The sequence below is a fragment of the Globicephala melas genome, chromosome 1 (assembly GCF_963455315.2).
Source record: "Globicephala melas chromosome 1, mGloMel1.2, whole genome shotgun sequence".
Classification (NCBI taxonomy): Eukaryota; Metazoa; Chordata; class Mammalia; order Artiodactyla; family Delphinidae; genus Globicephala; species Globicephala melas.
Window position 1 is genome coordinate 24,348,000 of NC_083314.1, and position 23,304 is coordinate 24,371,303.

Genomic DNA, 23,304 nt, shown 5'->3' on the forward strand with positions numbered 1-23,304 from the left:
TTAATATATAATGAGCTAATATCCAAAATAAAGAACTACTACAAACCGAAAAGAAAAACAGATAGATTTTGACCCAGTAGGAAAAAATGGTCAGAAGACCCAAACAGGAACTTCACAAAAGAGGAAATCAAAAAGGCCAATAGGGCTTCCCTGGTGGAGCAGTGGTTGAGAGTCCGCCTGCCGATGCAGGGGACACGGGTTCGTGCCCCGGTCCGGGAAGATCCCACATGCCACGAAGCGGCTGGGCCCGTGAGCCATGGCCGCTGAGCCTGCGCGTCCGGAGCCTGTGCTCCGCAATGGGAGAGGCCACAACAGTGAGAGGCCTGCGTTCCGCAAAAAAAAAAAAAAAAAAAGGCCAATAAATATATGAGAAAGTGCTTAACTTCTTTAATAATTTGGGAAACACTAATTGAAACCAGTGATATGCTAGTATAAAGTAACCATACTGGCAAAAATTTCCGTCTGAAAATATCAAGTTTTGGTAAAGCTATGAAGCAACAGAAACTTTCATGCCACGTTGGAAGGAGTATGAATCGGTACAACAACTTAAAAAACTGTTTGCCATTTATCTAATAAAAGAAGTCAAAGATGCATCTACCCTGTAAGCCTGCAACTCAACTCCTCTTCTCCACAGAGTAAACTGGTTCTGCACTTCTCTGCACCTTAATGCCCTGAGGCAGAGGTTCTCACAGTGTGGTCTTCTCACCAGCAGCTTCAGCATCATCTGGGATCTTGTTAGAAATGCGAATTCCAGGGTCCCCTCCCAGACCTGCTGAACCAGACTCTCTGGGTGTGAGGGCTAGTAATCTGTGCTTTAACAAGTCCTCCAGATGATTCTGCCTTAAACTCAAGTTTGAGAACCACCTTTCTAGACATCCTATGTATGTAATGAATTAATTTCTCTCCTACCTATCTAGAATGGTACTAGTTATACACCATTCTTGAGAGAACTGGGAAAATAGTCACTCAAGTCATTTTCTGTTCTGTAGTTCAGATGATGGACCAGCTGAAAAATTCTGTAGGAACCCAAGCACTCGTGCACTGGCTGTATTTTAACACCATCTTCCATAACAGCCCCCAAATGGAAACACCTTAATGTACACCCACAGAAGATTAGTAACTTATGGCACAAATGGCCAAAAGACGGCAAAATATACTGTTTAGGGCTGCATTCTAGGTGGCGAGAAAATGATTATCACACAATTTAGGTTAGTAGTTGCTTCTGGGGGGTAGAGAAATGGGTGTGACCAGGAGGCGCTCAAGACGCAGTGTGCTTTCTTGAGCAGGTATGTTCACTTTAACTGTACCTACGCATACATTTTGGGTACTCTTTTGTCTGTACACCTCACAATAAAAAAGAAGGAAAAACCAGTGTGATAAACACGCTAAATATAAAGTTATAAGCCACAACCTGGGAGAATCTATGTGTATTATTTGTCATCAAAGATTAGTATCCAGAATATATAAACTACATACTTTTTTAAAAAAAATATATTTATTTATTTATTTTTGGCTGCGTTGGGTCTTCATTGCTGCACACGGGCTTTCTCTAGTTGCCAAAAGTGGGGGCTACTCTGTTGAGGTGCGCGGGCTTCTCATTGCAGTGGCTTCTCTTGCTGCGGAGCACCGGCTCTAGAGCACAGGCTCAGTAGTTGTGGCGCATGGGCTTAGTTGCTCCGCGGCATGTGGTATCTTCCTGCACCAGGGCTCAAACCCGTATCCCCTGCATCGGCAGGTGGATTCTTAACCACTGCGCCATCAGGGAAGTCCCTACATACTTTTAAAATAAGAGAAAGACAACTCCTTCTCTTTGTAGGAAAACACACTGGAAAAAATGGCCAAAGTATCTGAGCGGGCATTTCACTAATAATCAGGGAAACAGAAACTAAAACGAGATGCCACGACACACTATCGGCCCCCTGCCTGCTCGCGTCTCTGTGACCACCGTCACCTCCTCCACCGTTGCTCACTGGCGCTCTGGCCACAGTGGGCCCTGCAATCCCTGCTCAGGGATACCTGCTCCTATGGGGCAGAGGACACATCAACCAACTCTCAGTGGGAGAATCCCCACCCAACACAGTCCTGTGCAAACCTCAGAACTTCTACAGTATTAAAAGAATATATACCATACCAATCTCAAATATTTGGATTATCTCACCAATTTTCCCTGTTGGCAGTAAGTAAAGGGTCATTTAGGCAGCCTTCCTGAAACAGGACATGCTCCTAGGTGACTTGTCGCCTCTGGTAGCAGCTTTCAAATGCAGCTTTCTGGCCCAAAGGGAGAACTCGCTGGGCACCCCACTCATGTACACACACAGTACTTTTACTGTAATGAAGTGAGTCCACTAATATTGAAACCGAGCAGGATGCTGCGGGGCCCTCCTGAGTACAGAATCCCCTCTGTGTCCCCCGTTTGTTGTTTGTTTATAGAAAGTCTTTAGTCTCCTAGACCTTCCCTGAGTTCCAAAGAGCAGATTCAAGCTGTTACTAACTAGGCGAGTGAGGGAACGCAGAAACAATGGAAAAGCAAGCCCAACATAATCTTTTCCATGATTGTTAGCTTAAAGTAATGCCTTGACTTATGACCCCAAACTGTGGAGATAATGTCCTGTGGCTTCAACTGGCTAGCCCCAAGTGGACTTAAAATTGGTGACACTGGGAAGGTCAATTAAGAACTGAAACTCCTGAACCATCACGAAGTAAATAACAAAATGCCTCAACCATTGCTTTTGCTTTCTCCTAAAAAGAAGTTAAGGGATCACAAGACCATGATTTACTAGTTTGCTTTGCAGGAACACACAGATCAATCACATTCACCAATGACAGACACAACGAGTCCCAAGACAGTGCTGGGAAGTCTGCAATTGAAGTCTTACAGGAAAGCTGAAATCATAAAGACCCCCTCCCCTTTACTTTTTTTTTTTTTTAAAAAAACCCTGCGCCCCTGGCCAGCCAGCAAGATGGATTTGAGACGAGTCTAGGTCTCCCATCTTTAGGGTTGGTGCCTCCTTGACTAATACAAGTTTCTCTGCTCCAAACTCCACCATTTCAGTTTGGCCTCACTGTGCGTCGGGCACACGAACTTGGGTTTGACAACAATATTGTTCTTTTCTTTATTTTTAGGAAGACGATCAAATGCTTCGACCATTTGTACACCAGCAGTCACAAATGTTGAAGGACTTTGGGGACCTACTTGAATCCAGCTTGTGGAAACTGAAAAATGATGTTGCTCTTATAGTGAAAAAGAAGAGAGAATGTTTATTGCATATGGAATAGTGAGGCTACACCAACTGAAAACATTTGAGCTTTGAGTTGGAAAGATTATTTGTGTAGCTAATAAGCTTAATTAACTTGGCTCTCAGAGCTGAATTGTGGACGCAACCTAGTCAACCCATTTCCCACTCACTCAACCTGTTATACCACTTTTAAGCAAAACTCTTCTTCAATTTGATTTAAAATCATGTAAAAATGAATCCATAACCAGGGTGAAGGTGAGGTGGGAAATATGAAAGGTGAATGGTCAGCACTCTGAGCTCTGGGATTGACTGCCTGGGGCTGAATCCATCACTAATCAATTGTGTGGTTTGGGGCAAACGACTTCCCCTCTCTAAGTCTCTTTCCTTATCTGTTACAGGGGAACGGTAACAGTACTTACTGCAGATGGTTAACAAATATAAAAGAATATAAAGAACTTAGAATGTGCTTGGCACACAGAGGAACTGATAAGCAACTGCCGTTAATATTTTCATGATTAACAGCTCCAAACTTCAAATAAAAGCTCTTTTGTAAGTTTCTTGCTGTCTCACCTAGAGAATGGTTATTTCATGCCCCTCATTTTGTATCCTTGTTCTGAACAAATTTGATATTCTACCTCCACTTATTTTCTGTCTTCATAGGTTTATTTGAAATAGGTTCAATTCATTAAGCATCGTTAAGTGCCTGTACTGTGGGACCTGTTCAGTGCAAGGGCCTGGGGTGGCAGAGGTTAAGATTTACTATGACATCTGCCGGGAATTAGTCAATCTCGAAGAGATCTTGATTCCACAAAGAACTGAGATGAGTCTTAGTTAAGTCCCACGGGCACTGAGTGCTCTGGGGAAAGGCTTGTAAAGAAAACTTTTGCGGCCTTAGACAAACTAACAATAGCAGCAATAACAGAGACTTATCCAGGGCTTACTCTGTGTCAGACACTAATCTAAGTGCTATACATCTGTGAGCTCATTTAATTTTCACCATAATTCTATGAATTTGGCCCTATTACTTTCCCCATTTTGAGGCTTTAAAGGTTAAACAAACGACGCTTGTCCAGGCCACTGTAAGCAGTGGGCTGACTCTGGGACTGCATTCCTAACCAAAGGCCTGGGACCTTAATATGCAGGACTGTCCCAAGGAGCAGTTTGACTGATTTGCATAAGAACAGGAAGGAGGCAACAGAGGTGACAACTCCAATACTTGCTCCCTAAAATATAAAGTTAGGGGCACTGAAACTCTACTGGCAGGAGAGGCTATCAAGGGCTCCAAGAGGAGTCTCCCTGGGAGGGCAGAGGCATCTGGGCTGGTGACTTCAGCTTACTACCAGGACCCAAGGGCTTATGGGAGGGGCTTGGGTTTTGCCTGTAGCTCAGGTCCTGGCTGAGTGTATGCATATGAACTAAAATATAACCTGTAACCCTGGAGCCCAAGTGTGGAGCTCCATGTTGGTGATGGCGGGGACAAGGGTCAGCAAAGCATCATAGAACCCAGGAAAGCCTTTGTCCTTGAGGCAGGATAGCAGTGAGGCCATGGGAAGCAGGAACGACTTCTACCTCTTGGACTGAGACTTAAAGCTCTTGGACAATTTGCTTGAGGCAAGTAAATATACTTTCTGCAAGTGAGCAGGTGGAGCCTTGGAGGGTTAGAAAGAGTATCAGGACTAGACACTTGTACCTCAAGCTGGAGGACAGGGTCACCCAGGTGGTCATATATCAGCATCAACACTAGAGCACAACACAGCACACGTTGCAAAAGTGGAAAGATGCACATGGAGTCTCAGCCGGTAGCTCCCAAGTGCAGATCTAAGCCACGGATTCCTAGGGCCCAACCGTCATACCTCCTGAATGCAAACTGCTGGGGTCCGCTGGGGAACCTATATTGTTTGTGGTTTGGATATGCAGCTAGTCATGAGATCTCTTGCTCTTGTCCATCTTCCTGATTTTAGAGATGATAAAACCTCTTCTAAGGTCCCACAAATTAATGCACAGCTGAGACCCGATTCGACCAGCCCTGGGCAGAGGAAGCAAAGTTAGGATGGACAGTACTATCACCAAGGATCTCCCTCTTCAAGTTAAATAGACCCTCTTTCTTTTGTACAGGCAGCACAGATGGACCTCCCAACATGAATAAGATTCCTATCAATGTCATGCCTCTCACTGTAGAGTAGAAATTCCATGAAGGCAATGGCTGTCCTCTTTACATAATGAACGTAACAGAACACTTAACGTGTGTTTATTATATGCTAATTACAAAAGGAAAAGTCCTTTGCCTTATTTTTGGGCTTCAGTGGAAACCTGGTTAAAATATAAAAAGTAAATTAGAGAAAAATTTTGCTTAGGCAGTGAAAATCAATAGAAACTTAGCAGCTATATCCTTAAACCTAAGGCACACAGGTACAGAACCAGGGAAAATGAATGATAAGCCCAATTATTAGCAGTACACAGACCACTAAGGAAGCACATTTCTACCACTACTCAAATACACAGGCACGTCCAAACACAGAACCACTGTTCAATTGACAATCCTTTATTATTAAACTTAGGTAAGAGTCCAAAATCAGTCAGTGTGGATGCACGAAAAAGTAGGCTAAAATAGCAAAAACTGCAGTTTCATTTGGCAAAGGCCTACACTATGCAGAGAAATTCATGGGGAAGTGAGATCCCATTCAATATCATGGCGAGGAAAAGAGCATTTGCCGTCTTACATGACCACCAGCCTGGGCGTGTCAGCCACACAGAGAGAGCCACCCATCCCACCCTCTGATCTTCCAGCTCACTTAAAAAACTGACCTTGAATTCTTCAATGAAAAAGTCAAATATTAATTTTTTCTCACAAGCAATAAAATCACAAAAATCAGCTAAGATTTGAAATTTATGGTAAGCTGGTACAATTCCCTGCTTGTACTATATACATATTTTAGATATGACAATCTTTTCCACATACAGTCAGACAGGCTTATAGAAGAATTTCAAATATCAAATTAAAAAGCTGTTAATTCATGCATTTTATGACTTCAGTTAATTATTCAAACGTTTAGACTTCAGAGCTGCTAATGACACTAAATTCAATGCCACGCTGGTTGAGTCTGTCAATCAGCTTTGTTCTGGAGAAAGCTGCTCCAGGAGTGAAGACCCCACCCCTGTAAGACAATAACAAGATGAAACAGTGCACAAAGCCCAGCTCCAGCCCTTTCCTCTGCTAGTGTGATTTACTGGAGGACTAGCTATCGAATCAATGCAGAGCTTATGAAAACCTGATTCTTGATTCCATAATGGACTGGTTTTGGTTCCATTCCTAAAATCAGCCAAATGAGCAAGGAGCTATTATTCAAAAGTAAACTAGTACCCAGCAAACCCATCTAGGTTGGTTCAGTGACTAATGAGACTGTTTCCATGATACCGGTGTGTGTGTGGGAAGGGGCACACTGAGGGTTATTAACCCAAGTAACAGCTGCTGTTTATAAAGTCAGCCCTTAGACTCAGGAGGATCAAATATGCACATGGGCAAAATAAATTTAGGTAATCAATTATTACTAAAGCATAAACAAGACAATTTGGATGAAAAAGAAGTTTCTTTAAATGTAATGGGTAACATTTAGAAAATGCTAAATATTTTCAAAGAGTATACAAATATTTGAAGAAAATTTAATTAGGTTTCACTTTATATAATTTTTATGTTTATTACTTACTACTGTTTCAGGTCAGACCTAAATTTATTTGTTTCTAAGCCTGCAGGCCTATGCTCATTTGTAAAGTTGGCCTACTTTTAGGGTAACAGCTATATGCTCCAGAAAGATAGTTCACTTGATACTTATCTAGCCAGGATGCCATGAATCAACTCATGCTTGGGGTCACGGCTCCCACTGCCAGCTGGGTATCATTCAGCATGGATTAGGGGCTCCTGCCAATAACATTTAACTACAGGGACCTTTTTTTGAGTAGCTGACTTTGGATCTGAGTTATTTTCAGGAGGAACTGAAGCATGGCTCTCAAACTTTTCTGTCTCCTCTCATTTACTTCTGCACTGTTCCTAGAGGCCAGTAAGGAACCGTCCTTCTCACAATATTAAGTTTACCTCTATCTTTGGATCAAAGGTACTGTAAATGCTTATGTACAAACCCAATGCCTGAAAACTGAACCAAGATAAGCTAAAGTATAACATAAATGAAAAAGATATCTTCAAATTTGAAGAAAACCAGACTTACGCCTTAGGAAGATCAGAGGTGTCAGTTAGTAGAGTTATGGCTGCCTGGACCATGGCTATGGGGGTAGCCACATAGCCAGCTTCTGCAGATAACAGGTGATGAAAGAAAAAGAAAGTATTCATAAAATGTGCATTCAACAACACCCAAAAATCAAATGGTAGATTTTATATCTAAGTATCAGTGTACAGAATTTCCTCAATAAATACTCTGTTCATGTAATAACAAAAATAACAACATTTATATAGTACTTATTAAGTGTCAGGAACTGTATTAAGTGCTTTAAATCCATTAAACTCATTTAATTCTCCTAACAATCTAGGCTAGTACTATTTTATACTGATTTTACAGATGAGGAAACTGAGGCATAGAGAGGTTAAGAGACTCATTCAAATTCACAAAGTTAGGTAGTGGTTGGGCCAGAATCACATGCAGGCAGCCGGCTCAAGTCCACACTCTTACCAATAATCCTAGGTTTCTTGTTTCTCTATTCATACACTACACTGATCTTTCTCAATCAAATACATCAAACTTCACTTTTAAAAAAAGACTCCATTTCTTAAAGAACAATTGAGTAACTCTCAAAGAAGTCTAACTTTAAGAAGTAACTTTAAAAAAAGTCTATAAACAAGGAGAACATTAGTGTTTATATTCATGTTAAATAAGAACATAGCTTTTCTTAAAAACCCAGGTGGAAATTTGAAAAAAAAGGCAAGATGCAAAGATATCTTTGCTATTGGGCTTGATTAAAACTGCACAACAGACCCCCTGTGATCTATTAGGAATGATGGTAATTAAACTTATACTGTAATTCACAAGTGGGATTGTCTCTGTACAGTTCTCTAAAATTTACAGCATAAGTTATTGAATGTTTTGGAGTGATAGTCCTTTTTAACTATCTATCAAAACTTTTACCTTGCCCAGAAAAATGCACATGTACACACACTTCACAAACAATGTCAGGGTGATCCAGACTCCAAAAAAGCTTGGATCACAGCTTTGATTATGTTATAACTACACTGCTTTAAAGTGACCCTTGACTATAAAAATAGAACAGATAAATATCAATCAGCCCCTTGTCTTCTTAATATTAAAAATTCCATTCAGAATTACTGAATCATACTGAAAGAAAAAAAAACAGTGAGAGGGACACAACAATAAAATTGAATGATACCAATAATTCCAATCCTTCTTTTGACAGAATTATTTATCATTATTACTTAAATAATTTGTGCAAAATTTATTCCTAAAACAAACTTTAAAAAGAAACTGCTGTAATAGCACACCACTTTATAGCTTAAGACAATGTAAAACTCCCAAGCACCCTTAAGTCACATGTGAAATACCTGGTCCTTTCACCTGAGTACAAATTCTGATATTTGGTTTGTTCTTATCAGGACCAAAGCCTTGGCTGTACCCTTGACCAAAAAATGTCAACGTAAATGATGAGGCATCAATCTGAGGAAAAGAAAGCAAAGGGTTTATTAAATAAATATGTCGTTTCCTCCTTGAACACAATAAAACCTACTAATATACTTCCTATAAGACATTTTCAATAAATAAAAAAATCAATATTCTATCTGTCAGAATATCCCGTCATCCTTTACTTAAGCATGGAGCAAAAAATAATGCTTTGAAAAACAACAAGTTTTGCTGACTGGAGTGATGTTGAGAGGAGGGAGTTAGTGAGGAATAAAGCTGATATAAAGATGAGTCTTAGGTTGTGGCTGAAAGAAGAACAGCACCACCAGAATAGGCAGTTTCAGAGGAAAAGCTGGAGGTAGTTTTCATTTTAGGATAGAATATGGTACTCGGGCTTTAGATATCTGTTTGAGGTGACAAGACAAAAAAATAGTCAACAAGTAACGGCAGTATGGGCCTAGGGTATAGATATAAAATTGCTCCACTTAGAAGTGTAAAAATTTGATTCAAAAATTAAATTATAGAAGATCTATCCAAGCATCTGTCACAATCACTAAATTTAGAAATAAAATAACAAAGCCATGGTGAACAAATTTTTATTAAGTATCAACCAAGGGTCAGACACTATGTTAGGTCCTGAGACATAAATAAAGTATTAATAAAATTAAAAGAAAAGAAAAGAAAAAGAAAAGGCATTCCTGGAGCTTACAGTTTAGTGTGTGTGGAAATATATACATATATATATACACACACAGATACACATAAGAGATCTAATAACAATATGAGACATGAATTAGAAGTGCAGGACTAGTTTAGCAGAGAGCATTATTAAGTTTACTGAGGAAGAGGTGAGCGCATGTGCGTGAAGTTTATTACATAGAAAAGTAAGGTGAGTACCAGAAAGGAGAAACCATTATGTAAAGGCAAAACCAGACAAGGATGCCACAAGAAAAGAAAATGACAGCCAATATCACTGATGAACATAAGTGCAAAAATCCTCAACAAAATATTAGCAAACTGAATTCAACAATATATTAAAAGGACCGTATACCATGATCAAGTGGGATTTAGTTTAGGGATGCAAGGATGGTTCAACATCCATGAATCAGTCAATGTGATATACCACATTAACAAAATAAAGGATAAAAATCATATGATCATCTCAAATGCAGAAAAAGCATTTGACAAAATTCAACATCCATTTATGATAGTCTCAGCAAACTGGGTATATAGAGGGGATATACTTCAACATAATAAAGGCCATATATGACAACCCATTGCTAACATCATACTCAATGGTGAAAAGCTGAAAGCTTTTCTTCTATGGTCAGGAACAAGACAAGAGTGCCCACTCTTGTCGACAGTATTCAACATGGTACTGGAAGTTCTAACCAGAGCAATTAGGCAAAAAATTGAAATAAAAGGTATCCAGGGCTTCCCTGGTGGTGCAGTGGTTGAGAGTCCGCCTGCCGATGCAAGGGATATGGGTTTGTGCCCTGGTACGGGAAGATCCCACATGCCGCGGAGTGGCTGGGCCCGTGAGCCATGGCCGCTGAGCCTGCGCGTCTGGAGCCTGTGCTCCGCAACGGGAGAGGCCACAGCAGTGAGAGGCCCGCGTACCGCAAAAAAAAAAAGGTATCCAAATTGGAAAGGAAGAAGTAATACCATCACTATTTGCAGATGACATGATGTTATGTATAGAAAACCCTAAAGATTCCATCAAAAAATCAGAACTAAAATGAATTCAGTAAAGTCATGGGATACAAAATCAACACCCAAAAATCTGTTTCATTTCTGTACATTAATGAACTATCAGAAAGAAATATTAAGAAAGCAATCCCGTTTACAAATGCATCAAAAAGAATAAAACATCCAGGAATAAATATAACCAAGGAGGTGAAAGACCTACATGCTGAAAACTACAAGACATTAACAAAAGAAATTGAAGACCCAAATAAATGGAGACAGTCCATGGATTGACAGATCATGGATAGAAAGAATATCATTATAATGTGCACACTACCCAAAGCAATCTACAGATTCAATGCAATCCCTATCAAAATACCAATGGCATATTTCACAGAACTAGAACAATAAATCCTAAAGTCTATATAAAACCAGAAAAGACTCCAAATAGCCAAAGAAATCTTTGCAAGAAGAATGAAGCTGGAGGTACCATGCTCCCTGATTTCAAACAATATTACAATGCTATAGTAATTAAAACAGTATGGTATTGGCATAAAAACACGCACACAGATCAACAGAATAGCACAGAGAACCCAGACATAAACCCACACATATGTGGTCAATTAATTTATGACAAAGGAGCCAAGAATATTCAATGGGAAAAGGACAGTCTCTTCAACAGATGATGTTGAAAAAACGTAACTAGACTGCTGCTTACACCATACACAAAAATTAACTCAAAATGGATTAGAGACGAATATAAGACCTGAAACCATACACCTCTTAGAAGAAAACATAGGCAGTAAGTTCCTTGACATAGGTATTAAAGTTGCTTTTTCTGAACTTGACACCAGAAACAGAAACAAAAGCAAAAATAAACACGTAAGATTATGTCAAAGTAGAACGCTTCTGTGCAGCAAAGGCAACCATGAACAAAATGAAAAGGCAACCTACTAAATGGGAGAAAATATTACAAATCACATATCTGATAAGTGGCTATTACCCCCAAAATATAAAGAACTCATACAACTCACTAGCAAAAACCAAACACTTGAACTGAAAAATGTGCAGAAGATCGGAAGACATTTTTCCAAAGAAGACATACAGACAGCCAATAGGTGCATGAAAAGATGCTCTACATCATTAATCATGAGGGAAATGCACATCAAACCACAATGAGATATCACCTTACACCTGTTAGAATGGCTACCATCAAAAAACTAGAAATAGAGGAATGACCAAGATGGTGGAGTTTAGGAAGTCCCTGGACACACCAAAATTATAACTATATACAGAGCAACTATCAATGAGAACAACCTGAAGACTAGCAGAAAAGATTTTCAACAACTAAAGATATAAAGAAGAAACCACAACATGATGGTAGGAGAAGCAGAGATGCAGTGTAGGCAAGACCCAAACTCCCAGGTAGGCTACTCCCAAATGGGAGGATAATTACAATTACAAGCATTCTCCCCAGGGAGCAAGGGGTCTGAGCCTCACACTGGGCTCTCCCCAGCCCGGGGGTCCTGTACCAGGAAAACAAGCCCCCAGAACATCTGGCTTTGAAGGCTAGCAGGGCTTGCATACAGAGAGCTGGAGGGCCATAGGAAACAGGGATTACACTCTTAAAGGACTCACACAAAATCTCACATGCCCTGAAATCCAATGCAGAGGTAGTAATATGAAAGGAGCCCAGGTCAACCCACTTGCTGATCTTGGAGAGCCTTCCAGGGAGGCAGAAGGGAACTGGGACTCCCTCTGGGGACAGAGATGCTAATGGGAGCCATTTGGGGGCACCTGTTCTGCCATGAGGACACTGGTGCTGGCAAGCACCATTTTGGGGTCCTCCCTCTATCTCATTAGCACCAGGTGCTTCCCTGCCCAGTAGTAGACCAATACCAGCCCTGGGACTCCCTGGGTCCTGCAGCCAGCTATGTTGGGACCCCAGTACTGCCCACCCCAGGGGGGTGGCACCAGCCTGAGCCCCCTGGATACCTGGCGCAGCATGCCATGACTTGGCCACACCTACTATCAGGCTGGTACCAGCCCAGGACCCCCAGGGCCCTGCAGACAGCCTCTCCAGGTCCAGGCCATGCCCACCAGAAGGGCAGTAGCCTCGGCATGAGGCAGGCCTGGCAGCCATCTGGGGGCCAGCTCTGCCTACTAGTGTGCCCACAGTAGTCAGAAAGGCCCATACAGCCCACATAGGGGGCACTGCTAGAGCATATAGCTCCAGTGACCAGTGGGGAGTATGCTGCTAGGCCCCACTGAAAGTCTCCCACAGGAGGCCATTCTCCAGGATTGCAAAATGTAACTGACTTACCTAATATTATACACAGAAATAAAAAACAGAGACATAGGCAAAAGGAGGCAACAGAGGAATGTGTTCCAAAAAACAACAAAATAAAACACCAGAAGAACTAAGATAAGTGGAGATAAGCAATCTACTTGATAAAGAGTTCAAGATAATGATCATAAAGGTACTCAAAGATGCTTGGGAGAAGAACGGATGAACACAGTGAGAAGTATAACAAAGAGTTTGAAAATATAAAGAAGAGCCAAACATAGCTGAAGAACGTAATAACTGAAATAAAAAATACATGAGAAGAAATCAACAGTAGATTAAAGATACAGATCAGTAAACTGAGAGTAGTGGAAATCATCCAAGCTGAACAGAAAAGACAATGTTTAAAAATGAGAACAGTTAAAGATACCTCTAGGTACTAATGTACTAATTTACTAATATTTGCATTACAGGGGTACCAGAAGGAGAAGAGAGAGAAAGGGGGAGAACTTATCTGAAGAAAAAATAGCTGAAAACCTCTCTAACTTAGGAAACAGACATCCAAGCCCAGAAAACACAGAGGGTTCCAAACAATATGAACCCAAAGATATCTACACTAAGACATACTGTGATTAAGATGGTAAAAATTAAAGATGAAGAGAGACTCTTACAAGCAGAAAGAGAAAAGCAAGCAGTTACGTACAAGGTAACTCCCGTAAGGCTATCAGCTGACTTTTCAGCATAAACTTTGCCAGGAAGAAGGGAGTGGCATGACATATTTTAAAGTAATGAAAGGAAAAAACCTACAACCAAGAATACTCTACCCAGCAAGGCTATCATTCAGATTTAAAGAGAAGTTTTACAGACAAGCAAAAAGCTAAAAGAGTTCAGCACCACTAAACAGGCTTTACAAGAAACATTAAAGGGACCTTTCTAAGTGGAAAAGAAAAGACTACAACTAGAAATATAAAAATATGAAAGGAAAAATCTCATCGGTAAAGGCAAATATATAGTAAAGGTAGTAGACCAACTACTTGTAAAGCTAGCAGAAAAGTTAAAGGACAAAAGTAGTAAAATCACCTATTTTTACAGTAAGTAGTTAAGGGATACACAAAATAAAAAGATGTAAAATATGATTTCAAAAACATTAACATGGGGCTTCCCTGGTGGCACAGTGGTTGAGAGTCCGCCTGCTGATGCAGGGGACACGGGTTCGTGCCCCGGTCCGGGAAGATCCCACATGCCGTGGAGCGGCTGGGCCCGTGAGCCATGGCTGCTGAGCCTGTGCGTCCAGAGGCTGTGCTCTGCAACGGGAGAGGCCACAGCAGTGAGAGGCCCGTGTACCGCAACAAACGAACAAACAAACAAAAAACCAAAATACATTAACATGGGGTAGGGGGGAGTAAAAATGCAGGGTTGTTAGAAATGTGTTCGAACTTAAAGAGATCAGTAACTTATAATAATCACAAATATATACAGGGTGCTATATATAAACCTCATGGTAACCCCAAACCAAAAATCTATAATAGATACACACACACACACACAAAAAAAGAGATCCAAACATAACACTAAAGATAGTCATCAAATTACATGGGAAGAGAGAAAAAGAAGAAAAAATCAAAAAACTACAAAAACAACCAGAAAACAATTAACAAAATGGTAGTAAGTACATACCTATCAATAATTACAGTAAATGTAAATGGAATAAATGCTCTACTCAAAAGACGTAGAGTGACTGAATGGATACATAAACAAGACCCATATATATGCTACTTACAAGAGACTCACTTCAGATATAAAGACACACATAGACTGAAAGTGAGGGAATGGAAAACAGTATTCCATGTGAAAAAAAATGAAAAGAAAGCCAGAGTAGGAATACTTATATCAGAGAAAATAGACTTTAAAACCAAGACTATAACAAGAGATAAAGATGGATATTACTAAGTAGAAAGGGACCAATCCAACAGGAGGATATAACAACAATCCAACATAGGAGTACCTAAATACATAAAGCAAATCTTAACAAATATACAAGGAGAAATTGACAGTAACACAATCATAGTAGGAGAATTTAACACCTCACTAACATCAATGAACAGATCACACAAACAGAAAATCAATAAGGAGACGCTGGCCTCAAATGACATATTACACTAGATGAACTTAATAGATATATACAAAGCAATCCATCCAAAAGCAGCAGAATACACATTCTTTCCAAGTACACACAGACATTCTCCAGTATAGACCACATGCTAGGCCACAGAATAAGCCTTGGTAAATTTAAGAAAATTGAAATCATATCAAGCATCTTTTCCAACCACAACACTATGAAGCCAGAAATCAACTATAAGGAAACACTGCAAAAATCAAACATGCTACTAAACAACAAATGGCTTAATGAAGGAAGAGGATATCAAAAAAATACCTGGAGACACATGAAAGTGGAAACACAACAATCCAAAATCTACAGGGCACAGGAAAAGCAGTTCTAAGGGGGAAGCTTACAGCATTACAAGCCAACCTCAGGAAACAAACAAACAAACAAAATTCAAGTAAATAACCTAACTTTACACCTAAAGGAACTAGAAAAATAAGAACAAACAAGACTCAAAGTTAGTAGAAGGAAAGGAATCATAAAGATCAGGGCAGAAATAAATGAAATCGAGGCTACAACAACAATAGAAATGATCAATGAAACTAAAAGCTGATTCTTTGGATAGATAAACAAAATTGATAAACTTTCAGCCAGACTCATCAAGAAAGAAAGGGAGCTCAAATAAATAAAATCAGAACTGAAAAAGGAGAAGTTACAATTGATATCACAGAAACACAAGGGATCATAAAAGATTTCTGAAACAACTGCATGTGAATAAAATGGACAATATAGAAATGGATGAATTCCTAGAAATGTACAATCTCCCAAGATGGAATCAAGAAAAAATAGAAAATATAAACAGACTGGTTACCAGGAATGAAACTGAATCAGTAATTTAAAAAACCCTCAACTCCCAATAAACAAAAGTCCAGTACCAGAAGGCTTCACAGGTGAATTCTACCAAACATTTAAAGAAGAGTTAATGCCTAACCTTCTCAAACTATCCCAAAAAAATGCAGAGGAAGAAATGCTTCCAAAGTCATTCTTATGAACGTGCATCACCCTGATACCAAAACCAGACAAAGATATCACAAAAAAAGAAAATTACAAGCCAATATCATTGATGAACATAGATGCAAAAATCCTCAACAAAATGTTAGCAAACTGAATTCAACAATACATTAAAATAATCATATACCATGATCAAGTGGGATTTATCCTGGGATGTAAGGTTAATTCAATAACTGCAAATCAATCATTGTGATACAAGGTATACAGGGAACATACTGGGTATACAGGGAACATACTTCAACATAATAAAGGCCATATATGACAAGCCCACAGTTAACATCATCCTCAATGGTGAAAATCTGAAGGCATTTCCTCTAACACCAGGAACAAGACAAGAGTGCCCACTCTTGCCACTTTTATTCAACATAGTATTGGAAGTCCTAGCCACAACAATCAGACAAGAAAAAAGAAATACAAGGAATCTAAATTAGAAAGAAAGAAGTAAAACTGTCGCTGTTTGCAGAGGTCACAATACTACATGCAACAGATCCTAAAGATGCCACCAAAAAACTATTAAAACTAATAAATGAATTTAGTAAAGTTGCAGGATGTGATACAAAGTTAATATACAGAAATCTGTTGTATTTCTATACACTAACAACAAACAATCATTAAGAGATTAAGAAAACAATCTCATTTACAATCGCATCAAAAGGAATAATACAATACCTGAAAAATTATAAGACGCTGATGAAAGAAACTGAAGACGACACATAGAAAGATACACCATGCTCGTGGATTGTAAGAATTAATATTGTTAAAATGACAATACTACCCAAGGCAATCTAGAGAATGAATGCAACACCTATCAAAATACCAATGGCATTTTTCACAGACTGAGACCAAATAATTCTTAATTGTGAAGTCAAAAGACCTCAAATAGTCAAAATAATCCTGAGAAAGGACAACAAAGCTGGAAGTGTCATCTTCCCTAATTTCAAACTATACTACAAAGGTACAGTAATCAAAACAGTATGGTACTGGGAATTCCCTGGTGGTCCAGCCATTAGGACTTCATGCTTTCACTGCAGGGGGCACAGGTTTGATTCCTGGTCATGGAACTAAGATCCCGCAAGCCACATGGCATGGCCAAAAAAACAAAAAACAACCCAAAAAACCCAGTATGGTACTGGCAGAAAAAAACAGACGCATAGATCAATGGAACAGAATAGAGAGCTCAGAGATAATCCCACACGTACATGTTCAATTAATCTACGACAAAGGAGGCAAGAATATACAACAGGAAAGACAACCTCTTTAATAAATTGTGTTGGGAAAACTGGACAGCTATATGCAAAAAATCAAACTGGACTACTGCCTCACACCATATAGAAAAATAAACTCGAAGTAGATTAAAAACTTAAGTGTAAAACCTGAAACCACAAAAATCTCTAGAAGAAAATATAAGTAGTATGCTCTTTGACATTGGTCTTAGCAATATTTTACTGGATATGTCTCCTCAGTCAAGAGAAACAAAAGCAAAAATAAACAAGTGGGACTATATTAAATTGAATTTTGCACCGTGAAGGAAACTATCAACAAAACAAAAAGACTGCCTACTGAATGGAAGAAGATATTTGCAAACAATGTACCTAATAAGGGGTTAATAACTAAAATATACAAAGAATGTATATAACTCAACATCAACAAAACCCCAAACAACCTGATTAAAAATGGGCAGTGGAACAGAATAGACATTTTTCCAAAAAATATATATAGATGGCCAACAGACACATGAAAATATGCTCAATATCACTATCATCAGGGAAATGCAAATCAAAACCATAATATCACCTCACACCTGTCAGAATAGCTATTATCAAAAAAGACAAATAAGTGTTGATGTGGAGAAAAAGGAACCCTTGTGAATTGTTGGTGGGTATGTAAATTGAATGCCACTATAGAAGAGAGTATAGAGGTTCCTCAAAAAATTAAAAACAGAACTAGCATATGATCCAGCAAGCCCACTCCCAGATATTTATTTGAAGAAAACAAAAACACTAATTTGAAAAAAATATATGCATCCCCATGTTCACTACGGCATTATTTACAATAGCCAAGACGTGGAAACAACCTAAATGTCCACTAATGGATAAAGAAAATGCAGTGTGTATATATGTATGTGTGTGTGTGCGCACGCACGCATATATATATTAAGGTCATATATACAGAGAACAGATTGGTGGTTGTCAGAGGCAGGGGGTAGGGGTGGAAGAAATCAATGAACTGGATATTTTTTTTAGATTAAATAAATTGAATAAAAAATAAAGATAGGAGCTTTTCAGTACATTTATCAAAATTAGGTAACTATTATTTAAAAGTAGCAATAGATTCATCTACTAATGTATGCCCAAGATCATATGCTGTCAAAGGCCAATAATACCAAAGAAGATGAATTCCAAATAAAAACAGGAGGAAGCCAAGTTGGATAAGTTTCACAAAAGAAACCAAGTGGACTTCCTTGGTGCAAAGATATTTGGCAGCTTTCTCAGGCATGACAACTTTTCCTTCCCATTTCCCTCACTTCATTCTACAACATGTAGCCTTATAAATGCCTGAGCATTACATTATAAATTGTGAGTTCATGAGATCTGAGCAGAGATTATTTTAAAATAATAGGATGAAAAAAATAAAATAATAGGATGGCATCCAGGCCTTTCAAGGCCTGATTGATTGTTCACTATACACTAAATCTCCCAGAATTAGTGTTGGCAAGTAGAGAAGAAAGGAAAAGAGGAAACAAATAGGGAGAGAAGTTATTGATTTTTTTCTGTCCAAACATGTCTAAGGGAGAGGATAACTCTTCCAGGCTACCTGCACTGTAGTCCATCTCTTGTGAAGATTGATTCCACCAAAAAAAAAAAAGTGAATTGTCTTCTGTAATTTGCTTAAATGGAGAGAATAAGTAAGCAGGACAATGCCTTGTTCTGAAATTATCTTACCTACCTAATAGATATATTTCTGGTTAATTAATTGCATTCTGGTTTATATACCTCAGGCTCTTGTGAATTAGTTACAGTGAGTAACCAATTCTTCTGGCCGTGATAAATCTAAACAGTGTTAAGAACCCATATAATGATTAGTAAGTTTCAGCACTGGAATCAGGACCATTGTAAGCTCTTCCTTCTTTTCACACTTACACTGCTCCTACACCAGTGGTTTCTAATTTTTAACTCAAGAACCCCTTTCGGGGGAAAAAGTCGAGAAGGGATGCAGTAGCATGGTGGATCGCAGTCTAACATGGCTAGAACATACAACTGAAGAGGAACAGGGTGTGAACAAAGTCAGACACACAGGCTGTACTTGTCTCCTCCCCTGCCTGAGGCACACATGCTATCTGATTGTAACCCTCTCAGGCATGACACATTCAGTATGAGACAATTTTCAACAGTCTCTAGGATGCTACTACCAATTAATCAGAGTTGGTATAAAAAAAAAAAAAAGCCTATCTGCTATCCAGGGCTAGCTCATGAAGGCCCTCACATCTGCAGAGATGGACTTCAGTCACTGGTGCTCTAGGAGTGTGGACCAAAATAACCCAAACATCACCCAGAACCTTCCTACCTCCACATCAGTGATTCACAACCTTGGCAGTGCATTAACATTACTGGGGAGTTTTCAAAAAGCCCAGTGCCCAGGCCACATTCCACACCAATCAAACCCGCATCTCTGGTCATTTGTTTTGGGCTCTCTCCCAAAGCTGAGAACCACTGACCTATCCTTCGAGGCCCCACTCCACACCTACTGAATCAGAATGTCCAGATGCCAGGGTCAAAACATGTATTTGAAAAAATCTCACTGGGTGATTCTGATATATAAAGTCCCAGCTGTAAGAGTCATTGTCAAAGCAATAAGCCAGGGAAGTATTTTAAAGAAGGTGATAACAGGGTCAGATTTTATTGTTTATTGAAGTATAGTTGATTTACAGTATTGTTAGTTTCAGGTGTACAGCAAAGTGATTTAGTTATACGGGTGTATATATATTTTTTCACATTATTTTCCATTATACGTTATTACAAGATATTGAACATAGTTCCTTGTGTTATATAGTAAATCCATGTTGCTTACCTATTTTATGTATAGTAGTTTGTAGCTGTTAATCCCCTTCTCCTAATTTATTCGCCCTTTCCCCTTTGGTAACCATAAATTTGTTTTCTATCTCTGAGAATGTTTCTGTTTTGTATATAGATTCATTTGTATCAATTTTTAGACTCCACATATAAGTGATATCATATAATATTTGTCTTCCTCTTACTTCACTTAGTATGGTATTCTCTAGGTCCATCCACCTTGATGCAAACGGCAATATTTCATTCTTTTTTTATGTCTGAGTAATATACACCACATCTCCTCAAACCAATTGTCTGTTGACGGGTACTTGGGTTGTTTCCATGTCTTGGCTATTGTAAATAGTGCTGCTATGTACATTGGGGTGGATTTATCTTTCTGAATTAGAGTTTTCCTCTTTTCTGGATATATGCCCAGGAGTGGGATTGCTGGATCATATGGTAGCTCTATTTTTAGTTTTTTAAGGAATCTCCATACTGTTTTCCATAGTGGCTGTACCAATTTACATTCCCACCAACAGTGTAGAAGGCTTCTCTTTCCTCCACACCCCCTCCAGCATTTATTATTTGTAGACTTTATGATGATAGCCATTCTGACTGGTGTGAGGTGATAGCTCATTGTGGTTTTGTCATTTCTCTAATAATTAGTGATGTTGAGCATCTTTTCATGTGCTTCTTGGCCACATGTATGTCTTCATTGGAGAAATGTCTATTTAGATCTTCTGACCATTTTTTTTTTTTTTTTTTTGCGGTACACGGGCCTCTCACTGTTGTGGCCTCTCCCGCTGCGGAGCACAGGCTCTGGACGCGCAGGCTCAGCGGCCATGGCTCACGGGTGCAGCCGCTCCACGGCATGTGGGATCCTCCTGGACCGGGGCACGAACCTGCATCCCCTGCATCGGCAGGCGGACCCTCAACCACTGCGCCACCAGGGAAGCCCTCTGATCATTTTTTAATTGGATTTTTTTTAATATTGAGTTGTATGAACTGTTTGTATATTTTGGACATTAACCCGTTTGGCTGCATTGTTTGCAAATGTTTTCTCCCAGTCCGTAGGTTGTCCTTTCATTTTGCTGATGGTTTGTTTTGCAGTGCAAAAGGTTTTAAGTTTAATTAGGTCCCATTTGTTTACTTTTGCTTTTATTTCTTTTGCCTTGGAATACAGATCTAAGAAAATATTGCTATGATTTATGTCCAAGAATGCTTTGCCCAGGTTCTCCTGTAGAAGTTTTATGGTATCGTGTCTTATATTTAGGTCTTTAAACCATTTTATTTTTGTATATGGTGTGAGGGAGTGTTCTAATTTCATTGACACATGAAGTTGTCCAGCTTTCCCAACACCACCTGCTGAAGAGACTGTCTTTTCTCCATTGTATATTCTTGCCTCTTTTGTCAAAGATTAATTGCCTATAGGTGTGTGGTTTTATTTCTGGGCTCTCTATTCTGTTCCATTGACCTGTTTTTGTGCCAATACCATGCTGTTTTCATTATGATAGCTTTGTAGTATTGTCTGAAGTCTAGAAGGGTTATGCCTCCAGCTTTGTTCTTTTTCCTCAGGATTGCTTTGGCAGTTCTGTGGTTCCATATTAATTTTAGGATTATTCGTTCCAGTTCTGTTAAAAATGTCATGGGTAATTTGATAGGGATGACATTAAATCTGTAGATTTCTTTGGATAGTATGGCCATTTTAACAATATTAATTCTTCTAGTCCAAGAGCATGGGCTATCTTTCCATTTCTTTGAATCATCTTCAATTTCCTTTATCAATGTTTTACAGTTTTCATCATATAGGTCTTTCACCACTTTGGTTAAGTTTATTCCTAGTTTTTTTTTTTTTTGAGATTTTAAACAGGATTTTTTTTTTACTTTTTCTTTCTGATATTTCATTGTTAGTGTAAAGGACTGCAACAGATTTCTGTATATTAATCTTGTATCCTGTTACCTTGCTGAATTCATTTATTAGTTCCAATAGTTTTTGTGTGGAGTCTTTAGGGTTCCCTATATAGGGTATCATGTCATCTGCAATTTTACCTCTTCCCTTCCAATTTGGATATCTTTTATTTCTTCTTCTTGTCCGACTGCAGTGGCTAGGACTTCCAATACAATGTTGAACAGAAGTGATGAGAGTGGGCATCATCTGTCTTGTTCCTGAATTTGGTGAGAAGGCTTTCAGCTTTTCACTGTTGAGTTTTATGTTGGCTATGCGTTTGTGGTAAATGGCTTTTATTATGTTGAGATATGTTTCCTCTATACCCACTTTGGTGAGAGTTTTTATCATGAATGGATGTTGAATTTTATCAAATGCTTTTTCTGCGTCTATTGAGATGATCCTATGATTTTTGTCTTCTCTTTTGTTAATGTGGTGTATCACACTGATTGATTTGCATATGTTGAACCATCCTTGGGAAGACAGTCAGATTTGCATCATAGATTTCTTATACAGCAGTGGGAAGATGAATTAGAAAGAAATCATAGGAAGGCTATGAACAGTTCAGCTGAAAGATAAGGGCCTGCACTATTAACAGTGAAAAGACAACCCCACAGACTGGGAGAAAATATTTGCAAATCACATATCTGATAAGGGATTAATATACAGAATATACACAGAGCTCCTCGAACTCAACAATACAGCACAAAAATGGGCAAATGACAAGAATAGACATTTCTCTAAAGAAGATATACAAATAAGCCAATAAGCAGCACATGGAAAGAAGTTCAACATCACTAATCATTTAGGGAACTGCAAATCAAAACCATAATGAGAGATCACCTCACAACTATTAGGATGGCTACTATAAAAAAAAAAAAAGGAAATAGCAAGTGTTGGTAAGGATATGGAGAAATTAGAACCTTTGTGCACAGTTGGTGGGAATGTAAAATGGTGCAGCTACAGCGGAAAATAGTTTGTTGGTTCCTAAAAAATTTAAAACTAGAATTACCACAGGATCCAAAAATTGAATTTCTGGTAATATACCCAAAAGAACTGAAAGAAGGGTCTTGAAGAGATATCTGCACACCCAATTTCATAAAGGCATTATTCAAAATAGACAAAAATAGAAGTAACCCAAGTGTCTATGGACAGATGAATGGATAAGCAAAATATGGTATATACAATCAGCCCTCCATATTCATGATTTCTGTGTCCACACTCATCCAATGTCAAATCCAAATTATTTGGGAAAAAACTTCCAGAAATTTCCAAAGAGCAAAACTTGAA

The 23,304-nt window shown here is 38.9% G+C and overlaps 2 protein-coding genes across 2 annotated transcripts in view; one reads left to right on the forward strand and one right to left on the reverse strand.

The window, feature by feature from the left end:
* The window catches only part of LOC115859539 (kinesin-like protein KIF28P), an 85,620-nt gene extending 82,228 nt beyond the window's left edge, over positions 1 to 3,392 (forward strand). The window contains exon 23 of the mRNA XM_030868599.2: positions 3,124 to 3,392. Coding sequence (XP_030724459.2) covers positions 3,124 to 3,276 — 153 coding nt within the window. The 3' untranslated portion in view covers positions 3,277 to 3,392. The remainder of the gene's footprint in view (positions 1 to 3,123) is intronic.
* A 2,365-nt stretch (positions 3,393 to 5,757) lies between these two features.
* The window catches only part of SCCPDH (saccharopine dehydrogenase (putative)), a 41,033-nt gene continuing 23,486 nt past the window's right edge, over positions 5,758 to 23,304 (reverse strand). Inside the window, 3 exon segments of the mRNA XM_030868507.3 lie at positions 5,758 to 6,391; positions 7,457 to 7,538; positions 8,800 to 8,911. Of these exon segments, the coding sequence (XP_030724367.2) occupies positions 6,286 to 6,391; positions 7,457 to 7,538; positions 8,800 to 8,911 (300 nt within the window). The 3' untranslated portion in view covers positions 5,758 to 6,285.